Raw genomic sequence first — 23,487 nt, forward strand, 5'->3', positions numbered from 1 at the left:
CATTAAAACAAAAGCATGGCCCCACCATGTCTGGAGCAGTTGCCTCTTTCAATGGCTGACTGCTTTTCGAATTCGTGCTGAGTGTCGACCGCCTGCTGTCGGTTTTGCATTAAAACAGAGACACGTCTGAAGCATTAATTCTCCAGAGTTCCACGGTGTGTGTGTTGTTGGTTTCGTCTGGTGACCTCTCACCTATCCTTCCATTTTAGGATTATAGTCAATGGCCAAAGTTTTCCCATACTCAGGGTTTTTTAGGGTTTTTCTCCGGGTTTTGGAGGATCTGTGAATTTTGAGAATCTTACAGTACTTCTCCCCACCTTGACATAACTCCTCGTGCCTACTGCTTTCTACCCTTCAACCAATTTCTTATCCATTCCAACCATTTACCCTGAATCCCCACTGTTCTACCTAAACAGAAGAATTTTGTCAAATGCTTTTTGAAAATCTAGGCCTACCACTTTGCAATACTTTCCACAGTCCTTTTGACATATTACTACCCCAAAATAGTTAGGGACATTGGTCCTGAAATATAGAACGCATACATTAACTTTTCTTCTTCAATGCATGTGTGTGACTATTCTAATTTCAGCAAAGGTGCAACACTGCGGATGCTGGGAATCTGAAATAAACCAGAGAATGCTGGAAACACTCATCAGGTCAGGTCGTGGAGAGAGAGAGAACGCTGCCTGACCTGCTGAGTGTTTCCAGCATTTTCTATTATAATTTCAGTTTCGTTTCTCTTTCTGGAAGTGCGCACAACGTTTTGCTTTCCCTCACGTTTTGCTTTCCCTCACTACATCAGGATAATTGTAAACAATTTTACAACACCAAGTTATAGTCCAGCAATTTTATTTTAAATTCACAAGCTTTCGGAGGCTACCCCCTTCCTCAGGTGAACGATTTTTCCACATCGTTCACCTGAGGAAGGGGGTAGCCTCCGAAAGCTTGTGAATTTAAAATAAAATTGCTGGACTATAACTTGGTGTTGTAAAATTGTTTACAATTGTCAACCCCAGTCCATCACCGGCATCTCCACATTACGTCAGGATACATTGGTAAGAAAATAATAAATTTCACGGCATAGACCAGTTGGGCCGAATGGCCTGTTTCTGTGCTGTGGACTCGTTGTATTTGATCACTCGCACTCTAAACTCATATGAAATAAATTCTGCGCTTAAAGTACAATATGGGCTCACTCAGGCATATTTATGAGATTCAGTCCACAAATGTTATGATAAATCCCATAATTAGCTGTCCAGTCACTAACATTTTAATATTCAAAGACTTATGACTTTTTAAAATATATTTTTAATGATAAATGCATTAAAACCTGCCGATTTCCGCCTGAAATACTGCATCCTATCAAAATGCGATTGTAGCTCAGCGCTATTCAAAACAGTTTTAGTTTGCAAACTGCAAAACTGCCTTCTGCCTCGATACCAGTGACAGTGCTGAAAAGCTGTGTTCAATAGGCGCTTTAGCTCAACGGAGGGCAAACGTGACTCAGAGCTCCAAGGTTTGGTGTTCCTTCTTGTGTGGAGTGCAAGGTTTTGGAGTGTTCCGCACTGAAACTGAACGCGATCGATCTGTAATGTATGTTCGTAATCAATGTCCCTTGTAAACGTGTATATTTTTGTAACTGTAATCCTCGGTGAATATATGTGTGATCTGTTTGTTTGATATGAAACGGTCCGTCTCGCAGATTAATTTTATTTGATTGGGCGTGGTAACGTTACGGCTGTAGAGCTATCCAAATATATGTATATATATATAATTAACGCGAATTAATATATTTATTAAGAAAGTGTTTATTTGTGAATATAACAAACATTTTAGAATTTGCTGAAGAATGCATCATGGCAGTAGAAGAAATTATATAGAAATTACAACATGGAAACAGGCCCTTCCGCCAATCAATCTTTGTTGGTGTTAATCCAACACGGAAGCAGTGGCCTTAACCCCACATGCAGTCTGTTTCTACCGACATTGACCCATCCTTTTAATAACTTTAACCACTTCTATCAAATCCCGGTATAATCTTCTTTGTTCTGGTGAAAACAGCCTCAATTTTTCAAGTCTTCATATTTGTAGTCAGCGCAGGCCTGGTTCCTGTGATGGCAGGACTGACGTATGAGGAGAGATTGGGTTGATTAGGCCTATATTCACTAGAGTTTAGAAGAATGAGAGGTGATCTCATCAAAACATATAAAATTCTAACAGGACTAGACAGACTAGAGCAGGTCAGAGGCTGGGTATTCTGCGGCAAGTGACTCACCTCCTGACTCCCCAAAGCCTTTCCACCATCTACAAGGCACAAGTCAGGAGTGTGATGGAATACTCTCCACTTGCCTGGATGAGTGCAGCTCCAACACTAAAGAAGCTCGACACCATCCAGGACAAAGCAGCCCGCTTGATTGGCATCCCATCCACCTCCCTAAACATTCACTCCCTTCACCACCGGCGCACAGTGGCTGCAGTGTGTACCATCCACAGGATACACTGCAGCAACTCACCAAGGCTTCTTCGACAGCACCTCCCAAACCCGCGACCGCTACCACCTAGAAGGACAAGGGCAGCAGGCACATGGGAACAACACTACCTGCACGTTCCCCTCCAAGTCATTTACCATCCCGATTTGGAAATATATCGCCGTTCCTTCATCGTCGCTGGGTCAAAATCCTGGAAGTCACTTCCTAACAGCACTGTGGGAGAACCTTCACCACATGGACTGCAGCGGTTCAAGAAGGCGGCTCACCACCACCTTCTCAAGGGCAATTAGGAATGGGCAATAAATGCTGGCCTTGCCAGCGACGCCCACATCCCATGAATGAATTTAAAAAAGCTGCCGGGAGGATGTTCCCAATGGCTGGGGAGTCCAGAACCAGGGGTCACAGTCTCAGGATACGGGGTATGCCATTTAGAACCGAGATGAGGTGAAATTTCTTCACTCAGAGGGTGGTGAACCTGTGGAATTCTCTACCACAGAAGGCAGTGGAGGCCAAGTCATTAGATGTATTCAAGAAGGAGATAGATATATTTCTTAATGCTAGAGGGATCAAGGGATATGGGGAAAAAGCGGGAATAGGGTACTGAGTTAGACGAAGAGCCATGATCATTTTGAATGGCGGAGCAGGCCCAAAGGGCTGAATGGCCTATTCTTGCTCCTATTTTCTATGTTTCTATGTCTCTCCCAAAAGGGCATGGGATTCTCACGGAACAAGGGGGTGCTGATAATCGTGTTAAGGAACCATTCATGTGGGCACTAGGGAAATCTCTCCATTTCCCTTATGGCCAGTTCTTCCCCATTTGTATTACCTCATACCAGACAGCATCCTAGTGAATCTGCATTGTACCCTCTCTATTGCCTCAACATCCTTCTGGTAGTTTGGGGCTCAAAACTACACACAGTACTCCAACTGTGGTCTTACTTAGGTTTTGTATAGATTCACCATTACACCTTGATTTTTATATACCTGTAACTATTGCCATAAAACCAGCATTCCACTTGAGGTGCTGCTTTTAATGGCTTATGAATCTGAACCGCAAATCCCTCTGCTCTTCTACATCACTCAGCTTTCCCCAATTCAAAGTATGATTATTACTTTTCTTTACAAAAATGTAGCACGTCACATTTGTTGACACTGAATTCCATCTGCCACCTTTTTGCTTATTGCATCATCTTTTAAAATATCTCCTTGCAGCTTCCTTTGGTCCTCAGAAATATTTACGATTCCGTCTATTTTCATCTGCAAATTTAGACATCACTCCCTCTAGCCCTGTATCTGACTCATTGATGTACACAATTAACAGAAGTGGTTGCAGAACTGAACCCTGTGGAACACCATTACCCACCTCCAACCATCTGGAAACTGCCCTTAACTTACTCTCAGTTTCCTTTCTTCTAATCAGTCGTTAATCAAATCTGCTACCCTCTTTTAATTCCAATAGCCTTTAATCGTCTCCGATCATCTGGGTGATGCTCAGTCAAAGGCTTTTTAAAAGTCCATGCACATCACATCCACTGCATTTCCCCCATTCACCATATCTGTCACCTCCTCAACGAATTCTGTTAGGTTTGTCAAGCACAATCTTTGTTGTACACACTTATACACAACCATTATCCTTTTCCACATGCTGTTTCATATTGCCAAAAATGTCCAAATCATTCTGTAATTTCTGAGCTGCCTCTTTTGATTCCACCTCCCGTCATAGTTTGGTATCATCTGTGAATGAGAGGTTATTCATTAAGTCAAAGCTTTGGGGATTCAGGGTAAACCCTGGGATTGTATAAGAAACTTGCTGAAGGACAGGAAAAATGAGTACTTCTTAGAGGAGTTATGTCAGAGTGGGGGCAAGTACTGAATGGGGCACCTCAGGGCTCGATGATGGGACTACTATTGTTTCTAATTCACATAAATGACCTAGATTGAGAAACCAAATGCAAAGTGGTAAATTTGCAGATGATACCAAACTAAGACAGGGGATGGAATCACAAGAGGTAACTTAGAAATTACAGAATGAGTTGGACATCTTTGGTATGATGAAACAGTATGTGGAAAAGGATAATGGTTGTGTACAAGTGTTTTAAATGGTGTTTCAAGAGGTGGGGTGGGGGGTCGGGGGGACGAGCGTTCCCTATTTAGGTTTGTGTCTTGCTTGATAGGCCCTCCAAGAAATGTGTTCAGAAGTGAGGAGTACACTTACTCTCATTTTCATCTTGATATCAGTAAACCTCTTCCTTGGGAAATAAGGAAGGGCAGGTGACAGAAGTGTTAGTGAGGGATCACTTTGGGACCAGTGATCATAATTCCATTAGTTTTAGGCCAGCTATGGAGAATGATAGGTCTGGCCCAAAAGTGAAAATTCTAAATTGGGGAAAGGCCAATTTTGATGGTATTAGACAGGAACTTTCAGAAGTTGATTGGGAGAGTCTGTTGGCAGGCAAAGGGACGTCTGGTAAGTGGGAGGCCTTCAAAAGTGTGTTAACCAGGGTTCAGGGTAAGCACATTCCTTATAAAGTGAAGGGCAAGGCTGGTAGAAGTAGGGAACCTTGGATGACTCGGGAGATTGAGGCCCTATTCAGAAAGAAGAAGGAGGCATATAACATGCATAGGCAGCTGGGATCAAGTGGATCCCTTGAAGAGTATAGAGATTGCCGGAGTAGAGTTAAGAGAGAAATCAGGAGGGCAAAAAGGGGATATGAGTTTGCTTTGGCAGATAAGGCAAAGGAGAATCCAAAGAGCTTCTACAAATACATAAAGGGCAGAAGAGTAACTAGGGAGAGAGTAGGGCCTCTTAAGGATCAACAAGGTCATCTATGTGCGGAACCACTAGAGATGGGTGAGATCCTGAATGAATATTTCACATCGGTATTTACGGTTGAGAAAGGCATGGATGTTAGGGAACTTGGGGAAATAAATAGTGATGTCTTGAGGAGTGTACATATTACAGAGAGGGAGGTGCTGGAAGTCTTAATGCGCATCAAGGTAGATAAATCTCCGGGACCTGATGAAATGTATCCCAGGACGTTATGGGAGATTAGGGAGGAAATTGCGGGTCCCCTAGCAGAGATATTTCAATCATCGACAGCTACAGGTGAGGTGCCTGAAGATTGGAGGGTAGCAAATGTTGTGCCTTTGTTTAAGAAGGGCGGCAGGGAAAAGCCTGGGAAATACAGACCGGTGAGCCTGACATCTGTAGTGGGTAAGTTGTTAGAGGGTATTCTGAGAGACAGGATCCACGGGCATTTGGAGAGGCAGGGACTGATTAGGAACAGTCAGCATGGATTTGTGAGAGGAAAATCATGTCTCACAAATTTAATTGAGTTTTTTGAAGGGGTAACCAAGAAGATAGATGTAGGCTGTGCAGTAGACGTGGTCTACATGGACTTTAGCAAAGCCTTTGACAAGGTACCGCATGGTAGGTTGTTACATAAGGTTAAATCTCACGGGATCCAAGGTGAGGTAGCCAATTGGATACAAAATTGGATTGACGGCAGAAGACAGAGGGTGGTTGTAGAGGGTTGTTTTTCAAACAGGAGGCCTGTGACCAGCGGTGTGCCTCAAGGATCGGTGCTGGGTCCGCTGTTATTTGTTATTTATATTAATGATTTGGATGAGAATTTAGGAGGCATGGTTAGTAAATTTGCAGATGACACCAAGATTGGTGGCATTGTGGACAGTGAAGAAGGTTATCTAGGATTGCAACGGGATCTTGATAAATTGGGCCAGTGGGCCGATGAATGGCAGATGGAGTTTAATTTAGATAAATGTGAGGTGATGCATTTTGGTAGATCGAATCGGGCCAGGACCTACTCCGTTAATGGTAGGGCGTTGGGGAGAGTTATAGAACAAAGAGACCTAGGAGTACAGGTTCATAGCTCCTTGAAAGTGGAGTCACAGGTGGATAGGGTGGTGAAGAAGGCATTCAGCATGCTTGGTTTCATTGGTCAGAACATTGAATACAGGAGTTGGGATGTCTTGTTGAAGTTGTACAAGACATTAGTAAGGCCACACTTGGAATACTGTGTACAGTTCTGGTCACCCTATTATAGAAAGGATATTATTAAACTAGAAAGAGTGCAGAAAAGATTTACTAGGATGCTACCGGGACTTGATGGTTTGACTTATAGGGAGAGGTTGGATAGGCTGAGACTTTTTTCCCTGGAGAGTAGGAGGTTTCGGGGTGATCTTATAGAAGTCTATAAAATAATGAGGGGCCTAGATAAGGTAGATAGTCAAAATCTTTTCCCAAAGGTAGGGGAGTCTATAACGAGGGGGCATAGATTTAAGGTGAGAGGGGAGAGATACAAAAGGATCCAGAGGGGCAATTTTTTCACTCAAAGGGTGGTGAGTGTCTGGAACGAGCTGCCAGAGGCAGTAGTAGAGGCGGATACAATTTTGTCTTTTAAAAAGCATTTGTATAGTTACATGAGTAAGATGGGTATGGAGGGATATGGGCCAAGTGCAGGCAATTGGGACTAGCTTAGTGGTATAAACTGGGCGACATGGACATGTTGGGCCGAAGGGCCTGTTTCCATGTTGTAAACTTCTATGATTCTATTCTATTATTTGCAGCCTCCATGCAGCTTGCGCCCTTAAATTTACTGAGGGTGACTGTCAGCCCGAAATGTGACTGCCCTCCGTTGGTGTATCTCCAACGTTTCAGCATTAATGGGAGCAGTGTTGCCCACATGTTACTGCTATACAGTTGTGAACAATTAGTCTACTTTTCTGCCAACACAACAATTTCCTCTTTAAAGATGAGTTGCAGCCAAATGTACTATAGACCAAGCTCTCTGGGTGACCTTTTCACATGCCAGTAACCCACTCAAATTAACAAGGGCATCCTGTTGCAAGATTCAATGCAGCCCACCCTCTGACCTTCCAGTGTAGGTGAGCTTTCGTCATATACCAGCTCGCGTCTACTTTTGCCTTTCTTGCAAACTGTATTTCTTAATGTTAAAGGGAGAAGTCTACTGTCCTGTAAAAGTTTCAGTCACATTCTGTTGGTGTTTAAATACGCAACTTGAGTTCTGCTTTATTCAAGTACAGAGAAAGTAAAGTTGTCAGCATAATTCAGTGCTTCCAGCTAACACTTCTCTAACGCAAGTACTCATGCCAAACCAATATTTGCAGTATAAAGGCAGCATAACTACCTAAAGTATAACTACCTCATTCAGTATAATAGAATACACCAAAATAAAATACATTTTATCTTTATAAACACTGTACAAAATCAGTTGTTTAGTCAACAGTTATTTAAACAACAAAGCTAATTTTGAGGGGATGAGAATGGAACTAGGGAAGGTAAACTGGAAAAAAATGTTGACAGACAAAGAAGTAGAACAGCAGTGGGTAATATTTAAAACAGTGATCAGTAGAGTTCAGAAGTATATTCCTCTAAAAAGCAAGAATAAACTAGCCAATAATGAAATACCATGAATGAATAAAGAGATAAGGGTAAAATTTAAACTAAAGTAAAAGGCATAATCTAAGTACATAGACAATAAAGGAGAGGATGACAAAAGGGAATACAGAGGTTAGGAAAGAAGTCAGAAAAATAATTAGGAAAGCAAAGAGAAACTATGAGATTAAATTACCAAGGAATATAAAAAGAAATAGTAAAGTATTCTACAAACACATAAATAACAAAAGAAAAGTCTGAATAGGGATAGGGCCACTAAGGGATGCACACGATAAACTCGCAGGTAATGACAGTGAAATGGCAGAAATATTGAATGGTTACTTTGCCTCTGTAGTTACCAGGGAGACTAACAAGGTAGGTAAGACATTAGAAGAAGAGATCAAAAAAGATATTAAAACATTTAAGATAGAAAGGTGGGGGGGAGATAATTGATAAACTAATTAAACTTAGGGAGGATAAAACACCTGGTCTGGATGGATTGCATTCGGAAATATTAAGAGAAGTTAGGGAGGAGACAGCAGAAGCACTATTACATATACATAAAATTTACTCGAAAAGGGAACAGTGCCAGAGCACTGGCGGACAGCTAATGTTATTTCTATATTTAAAAAGGGAGATAGAACAAGTCCAGGGAACTATAGACCAGTTAGCTTAACGTCAGTGGTAGGAAAGATAACCGACTCTTTAGTCAAAGATGTAATAGAAAGACATCTACAGAATGAAAATATAATAAAGAATAGTCAGCACAGATTTCAGAAGGGAAAACCATGCTTGACCAACCTTATTAAATTGTTTGAAGAAATAACAGAAAGAATAGACAAGGGTAATGCAGTAGATGTAATATATTTAGATTTTGAAATGGCCTTCGATGAGGTACCACATTGTAGACTCATGGCTAAGGTCAGAGCTTGTGGAGTCAAGGAACAGGTAGCAGAATGGATAGCAAGAAAACAGAGAGTTGGGGTTAAGGGTAGTTACTCAGACTAGCCAAAGGTGGGAAGTGGTGTTCCACAAGGATTGTGCTAGGACCACTGTTGTTCACAATTTACATTAATTATTTGGATTCGGAAATCGGAAGTACAATTATAAAATTTGCGGACGTCACCAAATTGGAGGGTGCAGTCAATACAAAGGAAAAATGCGTCAAAATGCAAGAGGACATTAATAAACTTGCAGAATTGCATGTAATTGCCAAATTAATTTCAATATGGATAAATGTGAGGTGGTGCATTTTTGTAGGAAGAATAAGGAGGCCACATACTGCTTGGACAATAAGAGTCTCAACAGGATAGGGGAACAAAGGTATCTGGGGTACAGACACACATATCACTAAAAGTAGCGACAGAAGTTAATAAGGCCATAAAAAAAGCAAATGAAGCACTAGGGTTAATTTCTAGAGGGATAGAACTGAAAAGCAAAGAAGGTATGTTATACTTCTATCGAACTTTGGTTAGATCACACTTGGAGTATTGTGCACAGTTCTGGTCTCCATATTATAAAAAGGATATAGAGGCATCGGAGAGGGTGCAAAAATGATTCACAAGGATAATACCAGAACTGAGAGGATATCCTTATTAGGAAAGGCTGAACAGGCTGGGACTCTATTATCTAGAAAAGAGAGGTCTGAATGGTGACCTAATAGAGGTCTTTAAGATAATGATGTGGCTTGATAGGGTAGACATAGAGAAAATGTTTCCACTTGTGAGGAGTCCAAAACTAGAGGTCGTAAATATAAAATAGTTGCCAATAAATCCAATAGATAATTCAGGAGAAACTTCCATACCCAAAGAGTGGTAAGAATGTGGAACGTGCTACTACAAGGAGTAGTTGAGGCAAATAACATAGATGCATTTTAGGGAAAGCTAGATAAGCATATGAGGGAGAAAGGAACAGAAGGGCATCCTGATAGGGTTAGATGAAGTAAGGAGGGAGGATGCTCGTGTGGAGCATAAATGGCGGCATAGACCAATTGGGTTGAATGGTCTGTTTTCCTGTGCTGTAGTTTCGATGTAATTCGATGTAACAGTGGAACAACAGATGAGTCAATAAGGGAAATTAAAAGGTGATTAATTTTACAACTTATAAAATATTTATTTGCATGCTGAATGTGATACTGTAACATTCTTTGTAATAGGAACTTACGTAAGTGTTTGGACCACAAATACAATTAATGTATGAAGACACTGATAAAATCAATACTTTATTTTTTTCAGCATGCCGTCACTGCACTGTCTGGTATTTTTCTTGTTTCTGCTGTTTATTTGTTGTGGTAAGTTCTTTTCCTTCCTTCTACTGGACAATTATTTTATTGTTAATTTGAGCATCCAAAGCCCATGAATAGACTTGAATGAAGATTAAATACAAATATCAATGTGACAGATACTAGATACATAAATAATGTGAAATGTATTTTCTCCTTTGTTCAAACAAGTATTAACTCTTACTTTATCCTTAATTGTGACTTGTTAACAAGAAGGTGGGTGTGGTAGATTTTAGAAGTGTGGTTTCATATAATGTGATTTTATTAATGGGACCAACAATCATGACTCCCTTGTATTGATGAAGCTTTAATTCTTCTCAAACAAAAAATGACCCATTTAGCTGATACAGTCGATGAAAGGTTTGGTAATCCAACTATGGAATATGCAATCTTATGTGAAAAGTTTGACCAGGAGATTTAAAATACCAAGAACAACCTTTTCCAAACTCCAAAGCCCATGCAATCCAATCAAGACAAACCAGAAAGTAACAAATATAAGTGCAAATAGAACAAAATTGCTGTGTTTCATGGGCTGGATGCCATGCCTTGCAGAGCATGTGGCTCATTGGGCCATAGTTTGCACACTTCTTCTACGTTCTCAATATTTAATATGCGAGCAATGCTTACATCATAATAAATTGGCTTTGGGATCAATTGCATGAAAAATACTGATTTAAATTGTGAGAATTGGACATTTTAGTGGACAAAGAAAGTGATAGGAAATTAGCAAAATGAGTACGGTGTTTTCAACCAGGAACATGAAAGAAAATTTGTGACATTAAATACTGTGCACAACCATTAGCTTTAACAAGTAAATGCAATACCAACCAGGAGAAATGGGAACTACTATTACATACGCCCACGATGGTTAATGGGGCACCTCACAGTCACAGTTCACACTTCGCCGTGCTGTGGAAATAAAGCTACCCCTTCAGGGATGTTCTGCTGCCAATCTGGGAGGACACTGAGCAGAATAAAACTGAGAGGAAACATTCAGAGATTACCGGCCTTTTAAGTCAGTGCAGAAATGCAAAGAAAAGGAAATGATTAAGAAAGTAGATATCTGCCAATCTAATTTTCTTTCACTAAATTTACTGACAAGTTGCCACCATAAGATATTAGTTACTTAGTCATGATCGAGAAGTTGAAAGTTTCTGGGCAAGGAATTGATTGATTATTGCGTAAATTATTGCTCAGATTTGCTTTCCTCAACTGAAATGTTAAATATAACCAAACTTGGTTGAAACAGCACTCACAAAATTAAAAATTCTTAAGTGGTCTTAAATGGCATTTAAATTAAGGGAGGAAGGGCAGAATTCAAAGATGACTTTAGAAGTAAATTTTTCAATGGTATGCTGCTGGCACAGAGCCTAACCCACCAGGAGCGCATATTGTGAAATCACGTACACAGCCCATGATTGTCTATTCGTTTGTTTTATTGGATGGAAATTCATTGTCTGCACATACATGATTTCATGGGGAGCATGCAATCTGAAAATCTACATCCAAAAGAAGCATATTTCCATTCAGCTCCACCAACAAAAAATTGGATAGAATAACCAATGAGTAGAAGAGCCTTTGGGACAGAATGATATTTCAGATTTCTGTCTGACTGAATTTTATCTGCCGTCACTTGAAATCAGCCAAGATAAAAATCTGAATTTAGAGAAGTCCATGAAGGTCATTGGTACAGTCTGTAGGATTTGAATAATTCGGCTAAAAGTATGGCACCCGACAGAATAAATCTTGGCGATTTGCTAACTTTCCACTGTGGTAATCAGCCTTGGCTCAATGGTAGCATTCTCACCTCAATGTCACAAGGTTGTGTTCGTGCCATACTCCAGGATTTGAACACACGATCTAGGCTGACACTGTAGTGCAGTATTGAGGAGTATTGCATTGTCAGAGAGCCAGGGGACGATCAGTGATTTCCACCCGAAACAGGGGTGAAGTTGATGGAGCGGCTGAACTGCCCGTCCAAAGCTGGCATCGAAAGGACCAAACCGTTTTTGGATCTGATTGTATTTAAATGCTGCCAGTGAGCTGCAGGTGCTGAATATTTGGTCACAGATAAAACATTTCAGTGGCTTTATGTCTAGCTGTCAGACTGTGCTGTTTGTGGTTGTAACAGCCCAATATATTTTGCTTAATTTATTTTCTAGGCTATTGTCAGGATAGGGCCAAACCATACTAAAGCCTTGGTAGAAACCTAGAAAACATTTTGAAGTTGTAAAATTACCTTCCTATTTTGTTATTGGTTTTGTTATTGGATCTTGAAAAGTCACATAGGTCAGTGTGGAACAGCAGCGCATTGTTGTTCCAACATAATGTCAGAGGGGTAGGACATCAGATTATGATTTTATACAGTGAAGGGGAACTGCAAAGTGGAGGCCAGTTGTTATCCCTCAGGGAAATAGCCAGCCAGTGCTCTTTTTCATTATCTAACAATCAAATCCAGAAGAAAAGGCCTGGGTCACTGTGCACCATCTAAACTGGTAACGATTCATTCCACAAAGGATGAAAATGAGGGGAGAAAATAAAATTGAAAATGGAGCCAACGCCATTCGGCGTTATTGTTTGTTACACAATGGAATATAGGGGAACCGGTTGGGGAGGCAGTTAAAATGGACCGGGGGACTTACCCACTCTGTTCCCACACTCTGGCCCACTGCAATTTAAATTGCAAGTGGCAAGGACACCCGCTCAAAGCCAGCAGGGTCCTTTTTAAATATGCAGATGGGGCTTCGATGACGTCATCGCAGCCCAACTGCTATTTTTACCTGAGACCTGACCCTATCAGTGGTGGCTTCCACGCCAGGCCAAACCTGCCAGGAACAGGATCTACGGCCAGATGAGGCCAAGTAAGGTAAGTTTAAAAAAAATTTCTGTAAGGTCCCTTGTGGGCCAGTTCTTTCCCCTCCCCCGACTGTGATTCCCATTTCTGAGCCACTTACCTTGTGCCGAGGACTGTTCTCTTAGGACCCCCGTGGTGGCCTTGAGCCGTGTGATTTTATCAGCCGGGCAGCCGCTTCCTGACGACTTCCCGGCCCTTTTGATTGGGAAGTCGTCATGCGGAATCCTAATGAATCGCTGAGGCTCCCCGCCTCCGCTCCTGGAAGGTCTGGCTGATTGCTCGCTGCATTCCCATACATAGATAGAATTGACCTCATAGGGCTCGATTTTCGGACGTCCGAGACGGCGGGTTTGTGGCGGGGGGGGCTCCGAAAATCGGGGATTCCCGGGGCGGGTCCGGAGCCCAGCGCACGCAACCCCTGGGACTCTTGCCGGCAATTAAAGCCGGCGGGATCCTACTTAAACCAATTAATTAGACAGTTCAGGTCGTTTGCAGTCCTGTGAATTGTCTTTCAAGTGGATTTTTGTGTCTTACTGAAAATCTCTAAACGTAAATTCAGGTGAAACACCAGGGTGTTACAGCTCTAAAAACAACAAATTAATAGTTAGTCATGAAGCTATTGGAAATTTACAGTCGGCTCAGATTTTAAAAAAATATTCAGTACTTACCAACAATTTACATAGGCTGAGAAATTCCTCGGAGCTGGTTCTGTTTTTTCACTGTAACTTTGCCAGAAGTGAGGGGAAAACCAGATCTGAGGAATTTCCCGGCCATAATTTATTCCATTGTATGGGTATAAAAATGTGCTTTATTGCTACTTTTTTTTAATAAATGATGAAAAAACTGATCTGGACAGGGGTTAATGTATATTTATATGAATATTTGGTGAAGGTTTTATTTGTAACTGCATTATTTTCATCCCTTATTCAGAGACGATCACTGTTTCCTCTGATAAGCACTCTGTTGCAGAGGTTGGCAAAGATGTCACCCTCACGTGTATATTTGAGGGCGACAGTAATCCTACGGTGATCTGGGAGAAAGAAGGTGTGACGGGAACTGTGCACATGTACCTGAATAATAAGGATGACTTCAGCGAACAACATGTCAACTACACGAAAAGAACTGAAGTTCATGGAAGCTCAGCCAGCAAAGGAAACGCATCTCTTACACTGAAGAATGTTCGTATCTGGGATGAAGGAAGTTACAAGTGCTCTGTCAACACAAACAAAGGATTTGGAGAAGCAGAAGTGAATCTGAATGTTTGGGGTATGTCAGCTGTCCAGTTCTCTTTCTCTGTCGGTTTGTAATCAGGGTAAAGTGCAGCTCGGTTTCATATTTTGAATTATTACATAAATTTCCAATGGCACCAGAGAAACAAATAGTTTTCATTTCATTTAATTGTTAACAAAGTTTGTCACAGAAAGGCAATAATAATGGATTCTCACATGGAATAGCGAGCTAAATATACGCCTGAATTTCTGCGGGGTTCTCCTGATCTCCTGCCGTAAAATCAGCAGTTATGCATCAGGTGGGCTTTGGGTGTCCCCCCACTCCCTAACCTCTAGGTGTTGAACTGCCGGCCGCCTATTTATCAGGCGAGAAACCAGTGGGTGGAAGTTGAATACCGGCCCCAGTAATTGTGCCGAACTCCATTTTTCCTAGCTAGTGAGTATAGCAAAGCAGGCAGTATAGCTCAGATCTTCTAGCTTAGTATCACTCTCAGTACCGGTCCAGTAGTATAATTGGTGAAGAGCATCCTATTTCTGTGTCTAAATGTACTGGATCACCCGTGCGCAGCAAGGAGAGGAGGATGGAGCGGGGAAGATCACATGCCTGTAAAGATACTTGTCCAATTTTCTGTCCATTTAAATTAATAGAAGGAAAATCAGAATGGCTCCCTTACAGGTGTGCTATTCTCGCTTCCTGATTTTCTTTTCGACACTGCGTCCAGGCAATTCAATACCTCAGGCTCAGGAACAGGAAAATCTGCCCAATGGTGTTCTTAGAGTTAACAAAAAAACCTGAAAAAGTGACATTTGATGGATTTATTCTAATTTACATCAAGAAAAAGAACCACAATAAGACCAAAATGGCAATGTTTACAAAGAAACTTGGCTCATCAGGACCATGTAATCATCTATATATCTTTATGCTGGAATTTGGGGCTTTGGATTAAATAAAGCTTTCAACTCATTAGTGTTTTTTTGTTCTGAAGTAAACACCATTGGTTACAGGCACATTCTTATCTATGTGGTGCTCTATATAATGACATGCTAAAGTTCAGTGACTATAATTCATATTTCTTTCTTAGCAAAAAGTAATGATGGTATCCATATCTCACGGAAGTCTGATGAAGTGCTGTCTTGCCAATCATCAGGGTGGTACCCAGCCCCAACGGTTACCTGGCATGACAAATCTGGTAACAACTTGAACAAGGATGGTAAACTAACCCTGACAATAGACAACAATGGACTTTATAACATGACACATGACCTAAAACAACACCGTAACTCGAAGAATCAGTATATCTGCACCATAAAGCATAAGTGGATGGAAGATCGTATTCGAGTGGTATTCTCAGGTGAGCTTATTTGTGAGGTTAATGCTTATGTTAAAGGTAACTTAACAGACCATTGTAACAGTTGTGGAAAAGAAATATATCTGTTGGGTAGAAGGAGGAACACAGCAAGAACACGACCAAAGAGGCGGAGTAAGGATAAAAATAACCTAAGGAGAGGCAGAAATATTTTAAAGACACAGGAAACGTATACCTTGAAATTGTACGGTGTGATATTAGAGTGAACGCTTAACATAGTCATTTGAAATTTCTTTGTCTGGTGCATTAATGGATGTATTAACCCAACAAGAGGGATTCATGAAATGTTTATTTGCAGACAGAAAGTAAAAACCCAGATCAATAATTTAAGGGATAAATTGAGTAAAACTGTTATCACATGTTAGGAATTGACTGATGTTAAAAGAATTCTTGATATCAGTCTGCACAAATAATTGGATTAATGTCTTGTTAAAATAGCAGCTAAAGAAATGTTATTAATACAAATACATGATGTATGTTTTAGTATGGGAGTATTGCATTGTGTGATTTCACCCACAGTTCTAGTTTTGTAAAACTATTAGATTGACCAAAAATGAAGAATCTTTCGCTTGAATGTGACCCTTTTTAATCTGTCAGTTTCCTCAGGAGTTGAAAGCTTAAATAAGGAACATATAGAAAACCCAACATAGATTCATATTTGTTTCAATAAGGAAACATGGGTATCCTCAAACTGGGAGTGCATACTGAAACAGGAAGGGTGTACTCCAACAGAAAGGATATACTCAAAAAGGGAGGGAATACTCAAACAGGGAGGGCCTGCTCAAACAGTGAGGAAACTTTCTATCTATGTTAAAAATTAGCATCTTTATCCGTGCTGTACTTGAAATTGTTCTTGAGGAAGAAAGTCAGGGAATGTGAGGACAGCCACTTCAGGCCTAAGCAAATTTAGGGCCTTGTGAGTTTCTATCCCGGGGTTTTAAAGTAAGTAGGTGAGAACGTTGCAGAAGCCCTACTATAATCTTCCAAAGTTCTCTCGATTCAGGAACTATTCCTTTAGATTGAAAAATTGCACACGTCACTCTGCCATTTAAGAAAGGTGAGAGAAGGAAACTAGGGAATTATAGACCAGTTAGCCTAACATCTGTTGTCGGGAAATTACTAGAGTCTATAATTAAGGATAGAGTATCTGAACACCTTGAAAATTTTCAGCTGACCAGAGAGAGCCAGCATGGATTTGTAAAGGGTAGATTGTGCCTGATGAACCTGATTGAATTTTTTGAAGAGGTGGCTAAAGTAGTGGACAGGGGAATGTCTATGGATGTTGTTTATATGGACTTCCTGAAGGCATTCGATAAAGGCCCTGATAAGAGATTGTTAGCTAAAGTTGAAGCTCTTGGAATTGAGGGAAAATTAATAACCTGCGTAGGAAATTGGCTGAGCGGCAGGAGACAGAGTATGGATAATGGGCAGTTACTCAAATTGACAGGATGTGACTAGTGGTGTCCCACAGGGATCTGTGTTGGTGCCTCAACTATTCACTATTTATTAACGACTTAAATGACGGGATAGAGAGCCACATATCCAAGTTTTCCGATGACACAAAGATAGACAGCATTGTAAGCAGTGTGGATGGAAGCATAAAATTACAGAGAGATATTAATAGATTAAGTGAATGGGCAAAACTGTGGCAAATGGATTTCATTGTAGGCAAGTGTCCATTTTGGACCTAAAAAGGATAGATCAGAGTACTTTCTAAATGGTGAAAAGCTCGAAACAGTGGAGGTCCAAAGAGACTTAGGGGTCTATGTAAATAGATCATTAAAATGTCATGAACAGGTACAGAAAATATGAAAAAGGCTAATGGAATGCTGGCCTTTATATCTAGAGGACTAGAATACAATGGGGTAGAAGTTATGCTACTGCTATACAAAGCCCTGGTTAGACCACACCTGGAGTATTGTATTCAGTTATGGGCACTGCACCTTAGGAAGGATATATTGACCTAGGAGAGAGTGCAACGTAGATTTACTGGAATGATACCTGGACTCCAAGGGTTAAATTATGAGGAGAGATTACATTATCTAGGGTTGCATTCCCTGGAATTTAAAAGATTATGGGGTGATTTGATCAAGGTTTTCAAAATATTAAGGAGAACTGATAGGGTCGATGGAAAGAAACTATTTCCGCTGGTTGGGGAGTCTAGGACTAGAGGACATAGCCTAAAAATTAGAGCCAGGACTTTCAGGAGTGAAATTAGGAAACACTTCTACACGCAAAGGGTGGTAGAAGTTTGGAACTCTCTTCCACAAACGGCAGTTGATGCTAGCTCAATTGTTAATTTTAAATCTGAGATTGATAGATTTTTGTTAACCAAAGGTATTAAGGGTTATGGAGCTAAGGTGTGTATATGGAGCTAGGTCACAGATCAGCCATGATCTCATTGAATGGTGGACAGGCTCGAGGGGCTAAATGGCCTACTCCTGTTCCTATGTTCCTATGAATAAATCAAAATGTTCTCATTTTTTAAAAAGTAATTTTACATGAATATTACAATCTCCACAGCTGGATTAACAAACTTTGGGACATTTACACTGGTTGTAGCTTATTAGCTCTTGAGAAGCTTTAAAAGATTGTTGTTAGTGGTGCTGAATGATTGGTAGCTATCTTTTGGGTTCCTATTAACAAAATCACATCTTGAAGACGTGCACATTTCAAAACTGTGTTCTGTTGTTAAAGAAAAATAGATACTTCTGTCATTTTTTTTAATGGAAGGGGAACTAGCCCAAGGTTAAATATAAAATGGAAATCACCCACACTCTTGCTTTTACAGTATTTGAAATAATCTGAAGGTATCTTGAACAATTATCTTAGATATTGCCAACCTCTATTGTGATGGCACTGTTTTTACACATCTGCACATCATAACACAGCACTAGCAGAAATACTGATATGTCTTTATATTTCCTTTATTTTCAGACATGGGAGCGATGATTCGTTTAGATGATGGAAAAGATTCGCCAGAATTATAAATCAAAAGCTGTGTTGCCGTCGGAGACTTCAAATAGTTTCTCTGAACAATTCTTTGATCCTCATTAATGCATTGCAAAACTTTTCCAGAAGGAAAACTACGGATGTTATACCCATTTAATTGTAAACAATTTTACAACACCAAGTTATAGTCCAACAATTTTATTTTTAATCCCACAAGCTTTCGGGGGCTTTCCCCTTCCTCAGGCGGTGTGGAAATGAGATTTTCGAATCCGTCGCATTTTAAGATCACATAACAATGCCTGGTGATTACTGCCCGTTGCCAAGGCAATCACAGTGAGCAGACAGAAAGGTGTCACCTAAAAAGGCCACCGAATATACAAACCCCCAAAAAAAAGAGAGAGAGACAGAACGAAGACAGTCAATGACCCGTTATATTAAAAACAGATAACATTTGTTCGCTGGTGGGGTTACGTGTAGTGTGACATGAACCCAAGATCCCGGTTGAGGCCGTCCTCATGGGTGCGGAACTTGGCTATCAATTTCTGCTCGACGATTTTGCGTTGTCGTGTGTCTCGAAGGCCGCCTTGGAGTATGCTTACCCGAAGGTCGGTGGCTGAATGTCCATGACTGCTGAAGTGTTCCCCGACAGGGAGAGAACCCTCCTGTTTGGCGATTGTTGCGCGGTGTCCGTTCATCCGTTGTCGCAGCGTCTGCATGGTCTCGCCAATGTACCATGCTCTGGGGCATCCTTTCCTGCAACGTATGAGGTAGACAACGTTGCAGGAACGTAGTCTGCTCACTGTGATTGCCTTGGCAACGGGCAGTAATCACCAGGCTTTGTTATGTGATCTTAAAATGCGAAGGATTCGAAAATCTCATTTCCACACCGCCTGAGGAAGGGGAAAGCCCCCGAAAGCTTGTGGGATTAAAAATAAAATTGTTGGACTATAACTTGGTGTTGTAAAATTGTTTACAATTGTCAACCCCATCACCGGCATCTCCACATCATACCCATTTAAAGAATTGTCTGTTTCTTTGCTATAGATCAAGGCATGAATAAGGAATACTTTTGCCTTTGAAAAAAACTCACTGAGTAACTGGGAGAGAAATTCAACTGACAGCTGTCCCTTTTGCACCTGAAAAACGTTAGAAAATCGGGGCTTAGGGGGCACCTCGGCCGATCCATTGACCCTGGTGTCCTGGGCCTGTAAATAGGTGAGCAGCCCACCCGCCTGAAATAGGCAAGAGGCTGCTTAAATGTGCAAATTGGAGCCTCCGTCTGTTGTAGGACCTCGATTCAAATTTAGGTACAAATGGATGGAGCTTGCACCATGCAACCCCCATCTGGGTCTAGAGTGGCCGAACCAGCGATTCTTAAAGGGAGCTGCCGGCCCATGCTCGTCCCTGTACCTTTGCCTCCCCCTATTCCCGCCCCCCCCTTTATGTGTTGTCCCAGGACCAGAATCGGACGGAATTCGTCAGGCCCCGACTGATGAGCTATATCATGACCCCTGTTTGGTCGCTGCTTTCATTCAAATGAGGCCTGACGAATTTGGCTCGGGCCTCAGGCTGGCATGGACCAGCACAAGGATTAATTACTCTGCTGACTTGCAGCCCGCTTTGGATGTAAGTCGAATTTCTCCATCACAGTTACATTTTTGCAGATCCACACTTAAGGTGCAATTTTAACCCTGCCCGCCTGACAGAAACCAGGCGAGCGGGTAGTTAAAATCGCCTGTATGACTTACCCGTCGAGGTCCTGCTTTCTACCCGCAAATTCTGAGCAGGTGAGGGCGACACCAGGCAGGGTCGCCTTTAAATTTGCAGATCGGGATTCGGTGACCTCATCGGGACAGTTTGTCGCCCGCTTCAGCTGCTGCCCGCAGGACTGCCGCCCTGAGTTAAAATTGAGGCTTTAGTGCTTCTGCTCTTTACACTTTTTAAAAATCACTTTCACTTCTAATTCAAATTGGAGAGGAAAAATTATACAGGGACTAAAAGCAGTTGCACCATGCAACCCCCATCTGGGTCTAGAGTGGCCGAACCAGTGATTCTTAAAGGGAGCTGCCGGCCCATGCTCGTCCCTGTGCCTTTGCCTCCCCCTATTCCCCCCCCCCCCCCCCGCCTTTATGTGGACCAGGACCAGATTCGGACAGAATTCTTCAGGCCCTGACTGGTGATCTATATCATGACTCCTGTTTGGTCGCCGCTTCCATTCAAATGAGGCCTGACGAATTTGGCTCGGGCCTCAGGCTGGTATGGACTGGCACACTTCCATTGAAGTTATGCTGGCAGAGCAGGAGCAGCACCAAGGAAATTCCGTGCCTAATATAGAGCTCATTGTGCATCGGACAGGGTGACAGAAAGTAACTCTTACATAGTGGATTGTGGATGACTTGAGATTTGCTTTTGGTGGGTGGTATTTGTATTTACTTATAATGTTAAAGTTATCTGTTGGAGCTATGTTGATTTAAATGAGATTGGTTGCACTGCTGTAGTTTTGTGGGTTGGTCCATGATCACGGCACATGATGCATGATGTATATGGTGGGTATTGTTGGTGTGCCGGCCAGTGTTGGCAGCAGACAGAGAGCAGATATTGGAGACTTTTTCGACCTTTCGGCATACTACATTTCTTCCTCCTGCACAAATGGGACCCTGAAGTTTCAGTAGAAAGGTGGAATGCACAATCTTTCACATTTTCCGTTTATGCGCAAAGACCCAGCTCTGTAAAGGTCACTTCCTTGAATCCAAAAGATCAGTGAACTTACAATAAAGGCAGACAAACAAAGTGTACTCTGTTCTGGGCATTCCCATATCATTTCTTAGTTCTCTGACATGGGCAAACCCTAACTAAAGCATAATGGTATCATCTAGTGAGGTAGCATCAGGCTGAAAGAAGTTTGCTTTTCTGTACTCATACATAATTTTTATTAAGGGTAACCAGGATTTATAGGGGTAAATATAGGTGTGACAGCAGGCAATGTACCTCAGTATTGGCTTGGAAAATTCACACCATAGGTTTAGGGGTAGATTCCATGAATTAGTGCAGGAGCAGAGCTTTGTGTGACAGAAAATCACGTGGAGAGCACCAGGTTGGCATTCCTGACGTGCTGTGTTCACTTGAAGTTCTGCACTTTAATATCTTACACTCTACTGTCAGATTATGTTGGCCTCAAATCATATGTAGATGGTATGCTGTAATTCTACTACCTTGTCTATCTGAGAGCAACCTTTTTAGCTTGTATGAAATTAATTAAATTCTGAATAATGTGGAAAGTGTTGAGTTTGTAGTTTTCTTTCACTAAATCTTTTATGTACTTTATGGCTTGTTTTCTTCACCGCCCATTTTGTGTTATTATTTCCTCACCTCTCTAGTTTTCTGGCCACATTCCATTCCCGATACTTCCATTTGGGATCAACCTGGTAACTCCAGCTTCAGCCACAGTTCGGATTAGAATTTCATTGTCTTGGAAATCAGAAGTTAATTGTGTTGGACATTGCAGACATAAACCTTTATCTCACCACTTCATTGGATAGATGATTAGAATGACAATTGTTATGTCCTGTAACCTGTAAATATTTCTGCAGAATTTTCAAAGTTGTATCCATATTTTGTTACATTTGTAATTCCCATTGGTGCTTCTGTAATAGGATTTTCCCATTTGCCACACTTAACTCTAAATAATTTTCCTTGTCACACAATCCGTGACCCCGTGCAATTCCCCAATTAAAAATACTTTGTCTGAATCTGCAAGCAGGCTCAGGCCAGCAGCTGGTTGAGAGCAAACAATGCCTTTTTGAGGGAAACAGAGAAGATGGGGGGTAGGAGAGGAGGGAAACAGGTTTGAAGGTGAGGGAAGGTCTGGTCTCTCCCCACCTGGCTTCGGAAGGAAAATGGGAGTGATAGGGGCTGAAAAATACTGGTACAAATGGGACCTATATACGCAGGTCAGTGGGCAAGTACAACTTGGCCGGGAAGGTCAGGATCCAGCATATCCACGTCCCAACATCATGGCGCTTTAAACTTTTATCATGTGGCAGGCTTTCCCAGGGTGCAAGGGGCTATAGATCATACCCATGTAGCAACAAGGATTGCACCACAAAACCCCCTACATTTTTCAAATCACCAGGAATTCCAGTCCCTCAATATATATGTGGTATGCGACCAGTATTGTAAGATCTTGCACATTAATGAAGGAAGCTGCCATGACACCTTTCTGCAGAGGAACTCCAGCATTCGTTCTCTGTTTCAGGGCCAAAGAGAAGGGTCTGGCCTAGTAACTAGGACTATCACTTGCTACCCTGGCTAATGACACCTGTCTGCTACTGCATCATTTTTCCCTGCTGAAGGGTCTTCCAATGGACAAGCCAAAAGAGAAAAGGAAGTGAGCAGCAGGAGCTCAGCAGCCACTTGACCAGCAGTCACTTGACCAACAGCAAAGGAAGAAAAAGAGGAGGCCCTGGGACATAGAGACAATCTCAACAACACCCGATGAACACTGCTTTCTCTAACCAATAAATAAAGAGGTGGCTTCATCTTATATCCCTTACACTACTGCCAATACCTTTGTCCTTAATGACAACCCATGACTTTGCCCTTTTCTCAACCACAATTTTCCAACCAATGTAGCTTAATTTTTGCTGTCTTCAAGTACACTATAACATTGACTCAACCAAAGAACAGTCATAATTCTAAATACTGGACTTGATATCGCAAAGCATTTTTACTGCACACATATATTTACAGTAAGTGTATCCTTTTTTCAACATGCATACTCCTGGTGCCTCTCTGTGCTGTTCTTAAACCTATCCTGGTGTTTCATCTAGGTGCTTCCCAAGGACCAGTGATACCAGAGATGCTTGGCTGCACTTTGTCAATGTGAACTTCTTGACAGCA

General features: G+C 41.5%; 1 protein-coding gene across 1 annotated transcript; it reads left to right on the forward strand.

The window, feature by feature from the left end:
* The first annotated feature begins 1,459 nt into the window (after positions 1 to 1,459).
* On the forward strand, positions 1,460 to 21,866 carry vtcn1 (V-set domain containing T cell activation inhibitor 1). The gene is made up of 5 exons (XM_067992948.1): positions 1,460 to 1,593; positions 10,140 to 10,195; positions 13,971 to 14,306; positions 15,352 to 15,621; positions 18,574 to 21,866. Exons 2-5 carry the CDS (start codon positions 10,141 to 10,143, stop codon positions 18,624 to 18,626), a joined length of 714 nt encoding a protein of 237 aa, XP_067849049.1. The 5' UTR covers positions 1,460 to 1,593; position 10,140; the 3' UTR covers positions 18,627 to 21,866.
* Positions 21,867 to 23,487: the final 1,621 nt, after the last annotated feature.

This window comes from Heptranchias perlo, chromosome 11 (genome assembly GCF_035084215.1).
Source record: "Heptranchias perlo isolate sHepPer1 chromosome 11, sHepPer1.hap1, whole genome shotgun sequence".
NCBI lineage: Eukaryota > Metazoa > Chordata > Chondrichthyes > Hexanchiformes > Hexanchidae > Heptranchias > Heptranchias perlo.

Excerpts from the sequence above, each read along its gene's own strand:
- vtcn1 (XM_067992948.1), top strand. The coding sequence starts at position 10,141 with ATGCCGTCACTGCACTGTCTGGTATTTTTCTTGTTTCTGCTGTTTATT. Across the intron at positions 10,196-13,970 it reads TCTGCTGTTTATTTGTTGTG|AGACGATCACTGTTTCCTCT; the intron begins GTAAGTTCTTTT and ends TCCCTTATTCAG. Across the intron at positions 14,307-15,351 it reads AGTGAATCTGAATGTTTGGG|CAAAAAGTAATGATGGTATC; the intron begins GTATGTCAGCTG and ends TTTCTTTCTTAG.